Below are 12,086 nucleotides of genomic sequence, written 5' to 3'. Positions count from 1 at the left end.
CCGTGATGACATCTCCTGCTCGGACATTGAGAGCAGTTGGGTCATGGAGGTTCCAAAAATCCTTCAAAGCTCGGACCTTCAGGATTCCTGATGCCTCTGAAGGCAAGGGACAGAGGAAGAAAGAAGATGCCAGAGCGTAGGGAGGAGTCCAGGGAGGGCAAAAGGAGAAAGCAAGAGCACGAAGAGGAGAGAAGGAAACATTAATACTGCAGAAAGGCCTCAAACCCCAGACACAGCCCCACATGTAGGATGGGGGCACATGTGAGAGGGGACTGGGATGCTGGCACTGGCTGTTCAGGAGGAGCACTGGGAGCCTAGGCAGGTCCCAGAGGGAAGAAATCCCCCTCAGTGCCATCCCCACCTCACCTCTCAATAGCTGCTTGATGTCCTTGCTGGCGTGTGAGGTGGTGAACTGGTTGACAATGTCCAGTGCTGTCTGGTTGTAGGTGTTCCTGATGTTCACGTCAACTCCACCCTGCCCAGGAGGAAACATGGTCAAGGCCAGCTCCCTCCCTGCCACTAGGCTCAAGGGAGGCAAGAGACTGAGGGGAAGGGGTGCTGAGTGACCCCCAGGGGCTGTCCCCCAGCGCCATCCCCACCGTGCTCACCTCCAGCAGGAGCCGCACCACCTCTGTTTTGCCATAAAGCGCAGCTTCGTGCAGGGCTGTGCCTGTCTTTGTCTGCTTGTTGATCTCAATCCCAGCCTTCAGCAGCTGCCTGGTAGGAAGGAGGGAAAGGCATGAACAGAGGACATGGACATCAGGGCCAGGCACTTGGCTGGTTTACGACAGGAAGTGGACAACACTTTGCACTTGCTTTGGGGATGAGGGGCTGAAGCCTGCACGAGGAAGGTGTGTTTGGGAGGAAGTAGGACTGAAGCCATGATGGGTTTTTCCAGCATAAGGCAGGGAATTACCTGATGATCTCCTTGTGCCCATTCTTGGCTGCCAGATGCAGTGGAGTTGTGTAGTTGGGGTCAGTAGCATCCTTGGATTGTCCCTCCAGCAGGGCAACACACAGATGGCTGTTCAGCAGCAGCTGGGCCACCTGCATGAGACACTGGTAAGCAACTGGGTGCAGGTAGGGGTACCTGCACCCTCCCACTGAGGGGCTCATCCTTGGGGCCAGCTCACTACTCCCCATCCCGCCCGTCCATTCCATCCACAGCCCCAGGCTTGGCTGGAGCTGGACAGTGCTTGGCATGGCCACACTGTCGTGAGGGGCTGTAAAAGGTCACAACAGCTGGAAATAGTCTTCCCATAATTGGGCTTTTCAGACCAAGCCCTAAAAACCTCCAGTCTCTCCAGCCCAGAGCGACTCTCAGCATCTCAGGGCAACCCAGAGGCACAGAGCAGTTATTTTTACTGCCCTGTTTATAGCTGCAGACATTATAGCTACTCCAAAGATGGAAATATACCCCTGGTCCCCTCTGAGAGGGGCACAGAACAGTCTGGCTGGCTGTGCTCCAGCCCAACCCAGTGGTGCTAGCTGGGCCAGGGTCTCCCAGAGCACAGTGTGGCCCTGTCCCCAAGAACTGTGCTGGGGACCTGGAGCAGCGCTGGATGCTCAGAGCTTGCTGGGATTAGCCAACTCAGCCTATCCATGCTTAACTGTGAGCAAAGCTGGGGTGGGGGGGGAAGGCTGTGAAGAACCAGGAGCAACAACTCCTGACTTCACTTCTAGTCTGACACTGTCCTGCTGTGAGGTCAGGGGCAAAACCCACAGCTCCCAGGTTCAGGATCTGGCTGTGTCTGGCCACGGGAGAAGGCAGGTGCTGTCTGCCAGGCTCTCAGTCTTGTGATGGAAGGAGAGCAGTTGTGGCCAGACCCCGTGCTTTGCTCCCAGAGGAGCCAGTGGGCTCCAGAGCTGCCCCTGGAGAAGCCCTTGGTGCAGGGGAGAGCCCACAGCACCCACCTTCAGCCGCCCGAACTCGCAGGCCAAGTCCAGTGGGGTTTTCTTCGCCTTGTTGATGAGGCACGGGTTGGACTGGTGCTGGAGCAGCATCTCCGACTGCAGGGGAACAACGTGGTGCAGGGGCTCAGCATCATCCTGCAGCCTCCCTCCCACCTGGCACGGCGGGGTTTGCCCCCACCCAGTACCCCAGAGAGCCCCACAGAGGGCTCATGGGTGGCTCTGGGCTCTCACTTACCACCTCATAGTGGCCGTACTGCGCCGAGAGGTGCAGCGGAATCTGCCCGTCCAGCGAGGCCATGTTGACAGAGGCGGCAGCGCGGAGCAGCACCCGCACGGGCTCCACACGGCCCTGCCACGCCGCGTAGTGCAGGGGCCGCATCCCTGTGGGCAGCGGGGCTCAGCAGGGCTGGACACGGCCCCCGGCCTGGCGCAGGGGGCTGAGCCGGCGGCCGCAGGGGCCGTGCCTGGGGGTCACCCCTTACCGTTGCTGTCCTTGATGTCGACGGTGGCCTGTGCCTCCAGCAGCAGCGAGATGAGCTCCAGGCTGCCGACCAGGGCTGCGTGGTGCAGCGCTGAGAACCTGTGGCACAAGGTAGGGCTCAACGTGGCCCCCAGCCCCACTGTGCTGTCCTCACAGCACCCCCCCGCACGGGGACATGGGCTGAGGACTGGGATTGTCACAGGCTGTTCATGGCGACATCCTCCCAGTTTCCCCACTCCCAGTGCCTCAGATTCCCCATAGCAAAACATTGATAAATCCCTCCAAGCTCTCCATGCCCAGGGCTCAGTGAGGGATGCAGGCACACTGGGTACCACCTTGGGAAACCCCAGTGAGAGGAGTCCCTCACTCCATGCCCTCTGTTGGGGGAAACACGCAGGATGGAGAGAGATGCACCTTCCCTCTCCACAGGGCAGCCAGGCAGCCACAACGCTGCTCACAGCATTTGGCAAACACATCAGCCCTGTGGCCACTCCTGCCCCCTCTGCCAGCTGCCCCCTCCCCATGCCAGCAGGGCTGCCAGGAGTCCATGGCAGAGCGTGGGAGGCCGCCGGCGATGAAAGAGGCCAGTGTCTTGGGGCTGTGAAAGGGGCCTGTCTGCCTGGCACTCCCCCTGAGCCGTCACGTGAAGGGCCAAGGCCAAGAGAGGGGTCCCTGTGCCACTGGGGATTAGCCTGTGAGCTACTCCAAGAGACATGGGGGGCTTCTGACAGCACCATCCTGGGGCTCCAATGGGCTCTGCAGTGTCCAAACCCAGTGCCGGGGATGCAGCTCGTCCAGCATGGCTCTCCTCATGATCTGCATCCCCAAATCCCTGTGCAAGTCTCAACATTGCAGGAGGGACACTAACCCCAGCAGAGAGGGCTGCTCCTTTCTCCAGTACACCCACCACGTCCCTGAACCACAGCAAAACCTCTGCCTCAAAGTGTGAATGTGGGGGGGTACAAATCCCCTGACCCATCCCTGTGGGGTCCCACTCTGCCCTGGGGTGGCTGCACAAATCCACACTCACCCACCCCATCCTCTCCAAGCCCTGAGCAAGGTGATGCCAAGGACACCACCAGCACCATGGCTCTCCCAGGACACACACTGCCACTCCCATGTTCATGTCTCACTTCCCCATCATCCCCTTCCTGTGCCCCAGTGAAACCCAACACCCTGCCCTTGTCCCTCGGGCAGGGAACAGACCTGTTCAAAGAACAGACCTGACCAAAGCACAAACCCTATGCCCTATCAGAATAAGATCATTGCTTCTATTATTAAATTCTTTTTCTATTAAGCTCCATCTGTACAGTATTATTTTAAGAGGGAGCCATCCTGCATGTTCCCAACCCCCTTCTGGCCTGTTAGGACTCATCATGGACACCTCTTCCTACAGAGCCCTCCAAAAGAAAACATGTAGAAATTAGGTACAACAACAGCACATAAAAACAATGCTAATGACTGGCAGGTTAGAGTTAATTCAGTAAGAATAATACACTTATTTATTTTATGAGCCCTTGTGGTTTCTTTAACTCTCAGTACCCAGTTTATTAAGTACTTGGATTTTGGAAGTGATGAGCTACGCAAATATGCTGTGGTCACTGGGCAACCTCATATTTTCTTTCTCTAGCTCCCCCCAAAACAATGGGATTTTGCTTTTGGGATATTAAACAGAGGCATGAGTACGTGCAGGCACTGAGGCCGGCCAGGTGCTCCTCTGGGCTTCAACCAGGGGGACACGGGGCACTGGCTGGAGATGCTGCCATCCCTATTCAACCTCATCCCTACAGAGGGGCACATAGAAGGGATTTATGAAGGATTTTCAGGAGGGATTGAGCACTGCCTTCAGCTTAGATCCAGGCAAGCTCTGGGATGTTGATGTGTTCTCCAGCTCCCCTGGAAAGCAGAATGATGCCCTGAGCTGCAGGACTGACTGGACACTCGGGAGAGGAGCCCCCCAGGCTGGCAGCAGCACCCAGCACCTCCAGGGGAGCACTCACCCGTCTGCATCCTGGTAGTTCACGTTCAGGCGCTTGGCAGATCCCAGGAGCTCTGCAGAGACGAGGTGAAGGTCAGGGCAGGAGGCAGAGCCTGCAGGCCCCCAGGTCCCCACATGAACCCTATCCCACAGCCACACCCACCTCCCAGCGCGCAGAACAGTGCCTGGCCCATCCCGGGGGTCTCTCCTCTACTCTCCTCTGCCTCCACTTTCACCTCCACGAACCCTCAGTGGGCTGACCCACCTCGATCTTAGCACTTTCCTCCCTCCATCTCTCCCGCCCCATCCATGTGTGCCCCCGGGATGGGTCAGACCCCACAGCTCCTGCCACTCTGGCTTGGCAGAACAGCGAGCGCTTCCCTCCCCTTTATAGGCACTGACACTCCAAAACTGCTGAGTGGGGCCATTTTACCCCCCACTCGCTCCCTGTGCTTGCCACTGCCACTGAGGCCTGGCCCACGGACCACATGGTTGGCATTTTTATGGCCAGGGCAGAGGCTGAAGCTTTCAGCTGTGAATGCAAGGATTGAGCTACCTTGGATATCCCTATCCCTCTGCCTGTCCTTCCCTCTCCTTCGGGGACCACTGGGCAGCAAAGTGGTCCCAGCCCACCCTCAACACAGCCTCACACGCACCCCCAGTGCACCCCCCAGCTCCTTCCCGCAATTAATTCGAATGAATTCCTTCCTCCCACACAGAGAGGACATTTTATTCTTCGCTGAGAGGTTGAGAGCAGATTAACATCTCTGGAATTCATCTGCTAAGTCAAAAGGGAAAGAAAGGGGAAGGTATGTGGGGGGCTAAGAAATACCACCACTCCTCCTCTGCCTTTCCAGGCAGCCCCCCCATCACCGAGCCAGGGAGGATTAAATGCTTTGAATGGTTTCTGTGCTTTTTGCTACAGAAAATCAAAGTCCGAGTGCCAGGCTCTGAGCCTGGGGTGAAACAGCTGCTCAAACTCCACTCGGCTGTGGTGGGATCTTGGGGAAAGAGCCCCCTTCCTTGCAGCCCGGTAGATCTCTGGGGCTGAAGATCCCTCTCCTTTTCCTTCCTCTCCTTCTCCTCCTCAATTTCTTTCTCTTCTCCCTCTTTCCCAAAGTCTCTGTCCACCTTGCATGGCAGATCCCATAAGCCATCCTGGGCTGTGTGACCCCTCTGCTGGAAAAGAAGAGCTGAAGGGGGGCTGGCTCATTCATCCTGCAAATGGATAATTAAAGGAAACCAAGGACCGGGGTGTTCATTACTCCAATTTACAGTGTTTTGTAAACAGCCTAATTAACACAAAATGAGCTTGGAGTGGCTGCTGGTGAAGAACTCGTGACTCCTCACCACAGCTGAGGGGATCAGGACAGGATCACCCTAATTACCTCTTCCAGGCACTGTTTGTCTTTGAGCCTCAGCCACCAATCCAACAGCCCTTCCCAAAGGAACTGGCTCCCAAAGCCATCACTCAGCAGAGCTCCCACTTCCCCCTTCCAGCCCCAAAAGCTCAGGATCTGGAGTCTTCATCAAGGACAGGTCGCTTCCCTTGACCTTAGCAGCCAGGAAAAAATAGCATTTCACTTGTAATTTGGCCACTTCTGATCTGAGTCCTGGAGAACCATAACCACTGGGATTGCTCCCACCATCTGCAGCTGAAAACTGCCACTAGAAAAGGGTCAGGAAGGGGAGAAAGGAGGACGAGGGGTCCTTACTCAGGGCAGGAGGGGCAGACCCTCTATGATGACCACTGGGAGCGCAATGCTAGCAGAAGAGACGGGCTGGATGGAGATGCCCAATGAGCACCAGCACCTCCAAAAGGGGCAGAAACATTCCACAGCCTGTGGGGGCTGGTCCTGGAGTTGAGTAACGCCCACTATTTGAAGAAGGAGAGTTCACCCAAAAATCCTACTGCTAACCCAAATTTCAAGGGGACTGAGCTGGCCAGAGGGGTCCAGTAAGCAGGGCTGGGATGTCCCAGGACATAATGGGTGCCCCTGCCTGCTCCCAGGCAGCTGTCAGTATCCACATCTCCCTGAGCAAAATTACTCAGATTTGTTCCCTGCTCCAGCAACCCAGCCAGGCCAGGACACAGGGCAGGACCACATGGACATGATGCAGGTGGCTGAGAAAGCTGCAGGTCACAAACAGCAGAGCCAGGAGCAGTATCCCTTTGGGGGGTCTTCCTAAATGCTTGGATCCACCTTGAGCAGGGAGGGAAAGCACCTCTGATTTGCAGCTGGGTAAATCACTGCTTGGAGAGCTGGAGGGTTTGCAGCAAGGCTGGAAGGTGAAGTGTGGGTGGGAAAGTGTCTTGGCACCCCAGCCATGCCATAAAGGCATGGGAGAGGGATGGAGGGGAAGCAGAGCACAGCCAGGCAGCTGGGACCCCTCCACCAGTGCCATCCTACTGCATAGCCTCAAACTCCAGGGACCTGGTGACAAGAAGGCAGCTGATGGGACATTTCCCTGCATTCCCCCTCCTCATTCCATCCATGTGCTCCTTTTGACCAATTCCCCAGGTTTTCCCCACATTTCTTCAGCCCCTTCTCTCCCCCCTGGAGCCCAAGCTATCCATCCTTTTCCACACAGATGTTCTGCAGCTCCCAATTCCACAGCCCTCCCACACTGGCCTGTTCAGCTTTGGCCAGGGGGCTGCAGAGCTGGGCTGGGAAAGGGCTGCAGGGTTAATCCAGCTACAGCACTGGGATGGTGTGGCCAGATCCTTCCCAGCCACATCATCACCCCCGTTGGGTTTGCACTGGGACGGGGGCACTCTCAGGCCTGATCCGCAACCCCCATTCCCCACCAGGAGCACACTCATAGCCCGGGAAAATGAACCCAGAACACGGACCCAGCGCCGAAATACAAGACACCCTGAAGTGGTTATTTATTTCTAGGGAAAACTCAGCTTGGTGCACCCTAAGGGTTAACTCCAGCCGCGGGTTCCCCCTGCCCGGCTCTGCTCCCCAGCACGACCCCTGCGAGGGCTCCCGCCAGGCTTCCCCTCCGCTCTGCCCCGGCCCGCCGCGTTCCCCGGCGCCTGCCCGGACACGACGAGGCTCCGCAGCGCAGGGCCGGGCCTGAGCGAGGCCTCGAGGGAGCCAGCGAGCTTCTGTGCGGCGTCTGGCTGCCAAGCGGCAGCGGGAAGCACCTCCGGAACGCTCCGGCAAATTGCTTACAAATGTCGGGCCGGCCGCCGGCCGTGGCGAAGGCAGCGCGGCCGCCCAGCACCAGACGGGGCCAGGACCCTCAGCCCTGGCGCAGCCTGGCTCCGGCCCTTGGCCTCTGGATCCCCGCTGAGGCACAGCCCCGCACGGCGCATTCCTAAGCAGCCCCCTTTGCCTGTGCCTCAGTTTCCCCGCGGGCTGCACTCCTATGGCGAGGATGCCAGGCTGGGCTGGGCTCCTCGTGGGGTGCGGGGGGCACCGGGGAGCGGCCGGCCGGGCCGGGCACCTCACCCACCGCGCTGGCAGCCGGCCCGGCACAAACCCGTATTTACCCCCCGGAGGCACTCGCCCGGCGCCGGCTGTGCCGGCTGCGTGGAGCCAGGCGTGCCTTCGCCCGGCCCAGCACCCGTGTGCCAGCGGACCGGGCACCCTGAGTCACCCGCTGCCTTCCAACGGAGAGCTCGTTCCTGCGGGGACACCCGTGAGCTTCACCCCGAGCTCTTGGAGATCGACACAATCCCTCCGAAGCGCTCCTTGGGAAGCAGCGACACGTGCTCGCCTGGGTTTGGCTGGGGAAGGAAATGCTCAAATATCCTGTGGAGTTCTGCCCTTTGGAGACTCCTCCCCTGGCTCTCACACGGGAGCCAGGCTCCAGAAGGCAGGTTTTTGTGCTGTGACCCCCTGCCAGTTTTGTCCACCCAGGGCAGAGCTCCACCACTTGCAAGGCTTTGTTGCTGTGCAGGACGACACACAAATCTGTAACTGGAGATCCATCTCCTTGCCACAAAAACAACTCTTTCTGCTGGTCCTGTGTCACAGACTCTCATCCCATCGCCCCGTCCTGGGAAATCACATCCCCACACTGCTGGCTGCAAGTACCCCTGTGCCATGAGCCTCCCTGTGCTGCAGGTCTGAGCATCCCAGTGTCATGAACATCCCTGTGCTGTCAGCCACAGCATCAACCCTGAGTGTCCCTGTACCATGAGCATCCCTGAACATGCAGTCCTGCGCACCACTACACTGCCTGCTACAAGTACCCTGCATGCAGGAAAGCCCTGCAAGGGCACTGCAGCAACACCATTCTGCTTCCCTGGGCAGTGGGAGAGGGACAGTGTGCATTGAACACACCAAATACATGCCCACACCCTCTTGGGAAAATGAAATCCACCTGGGGACTGTCACCAGTAAGCCAATAAACCAGCTGGAGGAGCTAATCAGCTGCTATCCCACAGAGCAGCAGCCACCTCTGATGGTAGTGGCAGCCTCTGGAGCTGGAGGCAGAGGTGGCAGGAGGTAGCAGTTTCACCTACCCTGCCCTGTGATGGCCCAGGGTGGCCCTGCCTCGATATATGATGAGTTCATGCCAGGGCTCAGGACAGACTCACCATCTTGGCAAAAATCAAGACCCAAAGAGGTGATGTCCATCCCTCTTCCGCAGGAATCACCCTTCCCTGTCACCTCTCTGTCCACAGGCACGTCTGCTGTGGCCACCCACCTGGCTCCTCCTGGCGCAGCCTCCCAGCAGACCGGCTGCTTCAGGAGCAGTTTCCCAATAGGTTCAGAAGATTCACTCACCTTGATAGGGAAGGAGTTCAGCCACAGAGATGTTAAGAAACTCAACCAAAGCTGCCCAGCCAGCTCAGAACAGAGGCTGGGTGACAGTCAAGGGCTCCTGACCCCAGCTCTCTACTACAGCCACCAGCTGCACCCCAAACACTGAGCCCAGTGCTGTGCCTGGCACCCCACACAGAGGCTTCCCTGATTCCTCTGTGGTGATGGTCCGTGAATTTGGCTGCCAAGATGCTGCCTGGAAAACCTGGCTGAGCACCCATCCCATGCCCAAATGCCATGGCTGTCCAAATGCCACAGGTGTCCAAAGGCCAGGGGTGCCTTCCTGCCCACAAAGAGCCTGTGCCAGGTTTGAGACACTGCAGCATCACTGAGGATGGGCTCCCCACCAATGCTGACAAACAGGCCCCTCACCAAGCCAGGCACTATGGGGTTGGTGTGACTGGGGCAAAGCCACTGGGTTAACTGGCAGGGATGGGGAGGCTGCAATCAAGGAGGTGGAATCCCATCAGCAGAGGGCTAATGGCAGTGACATGAGATCAGCTGGGAGCCCCTTATTGTCCCTACACCAACATCTGGCAACTCCTCAAGAGTAATTGGCATTTTCACCCCTTGAGAAACCTACCAAACACTGGAACAGACCAGGGCCCTGCCTGCTCTGACACTGCACAGGCTGCAGGATAGTTGTCACACTAAGCCCTGCTCCTGGTTTCAGCAGCCTGGAATAACCCCAGCAAGTGCAATAACCTTCCAGGAGCTGAGCTCTGGGCAGCCTCTTACAGCATCCTGAGGCTGGACACAGCACTCCCGTGCTGTGAGTATCCCTGCACCTAATGCTCATTTCTAACCTCAACACAAGTCACCATTTACCCCTGGCTGGAGCCCCAAATCTTAGGGCTTACAGCGATGCAGAGCCCAAACTGTTCCTGTCACCAACTTGTCTCTGCTGATGACATGTCCAAGTCTCCTCTGGCAGCTTGGCCTCCTTCTTCATCTCTTTCTTTAAGCAATATTGTCCTGCAACACGTTCAGATACGATGGTGGATGATGGTGAAGGCAGGTGATGGCAAAGGCAAGGGAGTTTGAGAGGTCCAGAAATCTGCCCTCCATCCTGGGCTGGGCTGGAGATCCACCACATGCAAAGAGGGATAGGGCAACAGGACTGTGGAGTCAACTGGGAGCCTTTTTCCTTCTTCAGAGAAGGCTGGGAATATTTTTTCCAGGGTAAATCAAACTTTTAAGGTTTTTTAAGAGGCTGGCAGCAGGAGAGACATTGGGCAGCATCCTCACACATCGCAGACATTGATCGCTCACTCCCAGCCCAGCTACTCCAGGACCCCCATCCAAACCCCCAATTCCCCCCTGCTGCTTCCCCTCACAAGCAAAGCAGGAAAAAACAGGCAGTTTGTTCAAAGTGAAGGCTCCCAGAACAATGAAAGGAAAAGCAGAATCGGAAACCCTGTCTCCATCCACACAGCTGGGAAGAAGGTGCAGCTCTCAGCTCTCGACCCCAAAGTTTGATGGCCACAGAGGAGGACAGAGGGGACAAACGCCAAGCAGGGAAAAGAGCATCACAGGAATCATTTGGGGCTGGATTCAACCCCTGCAAAAGCCAAACACATGCTCCTGCTTTGAGTTTCAGGCCCCCAGAAGGATTTCAGATGGGGTGAGATGGATGGTGCTTGCTCCCCTTCTCCACAATAATTTGTGGGTTTGTAGTGGCTGCCTGCCCCAAAATGATGCAGCCCAACCCAGCTGCCTGGCTGGGAGAAATGGTAACACCCCTTCCCCACAGAGCTGAAATTGCATCCCCCAGCCCCATCCAGGATGGAAACAGCTGGGAAAGGCTTTGGGTGGGGGAAGCCAGGCAGCTCCTTTGGAGATACAAGGGTTCCTTTCCCAGCTGGCCGGGGAAACGCGTTACCGGGAGGTGAAGTCACCGTCCCTGCTGGGACCTGGCTATTCCGCTCTCCAGGATATGAACTCAGAGGAGCTGTATTTGCCCAGGGAAGAGGTGGAGCCTTTTCCATTTCCCCCATCCTTCCGAAAGGACAGGACGCCTCCTGAGCGGGAAGAGATGGGCCGATAGCGGTGGGGGCCAACGGCCAAGTGCCAGCACTGCCTGAGCCTGCAGTGGGCACACGATGGGGCCAAGGGCCACCCCTGGGCTATGGGACACGGGGACCAGCAGAGCATCAGCTCCAGCATTAACAATGCACCTTAGCTCATGTCCAGCTGGTTCCCTGGAAGCCAAGGAAGGGCTATCCCAGATACCCTGGCAAAGGGGCTGCATCTACAGACACTCTGAGTGTTGTCACTAATGCCATACCCAGTAAATGGTGCATTAACATAATCTGTGGAGGATGTGCTACAGATTGACAAGGGCAGAAATAACACAAAAAGGACTTAGAGAGATTAGGAGAACAAACCCAGGCAGATTCAACCTGGGAAAAATGCAGATTTCAGCATCTGGGGAGAAATAATCCAACCGGCAGTAGGTCAATGGAAGGAAGAAAGAGGGGAAGCAGGATGTGGGGGGACGGTGAGAAGAGCAGTGTGAGCGTGGGCACAGAGGGACCTGCTGGTCAGGAAAGCAACCTCAGCAGCCCTGCGTGGGGGGATGCTGCTTCCCAGAGTACCATCTCCCCCTGTGTATTCTGTTGCTTCCTGGGGTACCATTGTCCATCACATACCCAGGGCTGTGAACATGAGAGAGGCTCACAGGGAACATGAGAGGTGAGCGACAGGAGCCAGCAGTGAAGGGCTGGCTTTGCCTGGGAAGATTAGGGCAGGTCAGTAAGTCTGGATTAGCTGAGCAACAGTTAATTAGGGAGGGCGAGCAGGGACGCAGCAAACCAGCAACCCACCTACACCTGGAGGGGTTTGACGCTCCAGAGCAGCATGTACCTATTTATTTTATGGTTCTAACAATGAGCCCCAGATAAAAATTAGAGCACCCAACAGTGGCCAGCAA

The 12,086-nt window shown here is 57.1% G+C and overlaps 1 protein-coding gene across 7 annotated transcripts in view; it reads right to left on the bottom strand.

The window, feature by feature from the left end:
- CASKIN2 (CASK interacting protein 2) overlaps window positions 1–12,086 on the bottom strand; it is a 34,588-nt gene that overhangs the window by 8,287 nt on the left and 14,215 nt on the right. For 4 of the 7 annotated variants that reach the window (XM_053960338.1, XM_053960341.1, XM_053960342.1 and 1 more), the window contains exons 1-7: window positions 2,397–2,900; window positions 2,150–2,295; window positions 1,915–2,010; window positions 917–1,047; window positions 609–717; window positions 367–475; window positions 2–96 (exon numbers count right to left, since the gene is read on the bottom strand). In XM_053960338.1, the coding sequence (XP_053816313.1) occupies window positions 2–96; window positions 367–475; window positions 609–717; window positions 917–1,047; window positions 1,915–2,010; window positions 2,150–2,295; window positions 2,397–2,871 (1,161 nt within the window). In that variant the 5' untranslated portion in view covers window positions 2,872–2,900. Of the gene's footprint in view, window position 1; window positions 97–366; window positions 476–608; window positions 718–916; window positions 1,048–1,914; window positions 2,011–2,149; window positions 2,296–2,396; window positions 2,901–4,395; window positions 4,448–12,086 lie in introns of those variants that run through there. The other 3 variants (XM_053960339.1, XM_053960344.1, XM_053960340.1) reach the window with 1 other exon arrangement.

This window comes from Vidua chalybeata, chromosome 19 (genome assembly GCF_026979565.1).
Source record: "Vidua chalybeata isolate OUT-0048 chromosome 19, bVidCha1 merged haplotype, whole genome shotgun sequence".
NCBI classification, from domain to species: domain Eukaryota; kingdom Metazoa; phylum Chordata; class Aves; order Passeriformes; family Viduidae; genus Vidua; species Vidua chalybeata.
The sequence above is the reverse complement of the archived record's forward strand: the minus strand, read 5'-3'. Positions and strand labels throughout refer to the sequence as shown.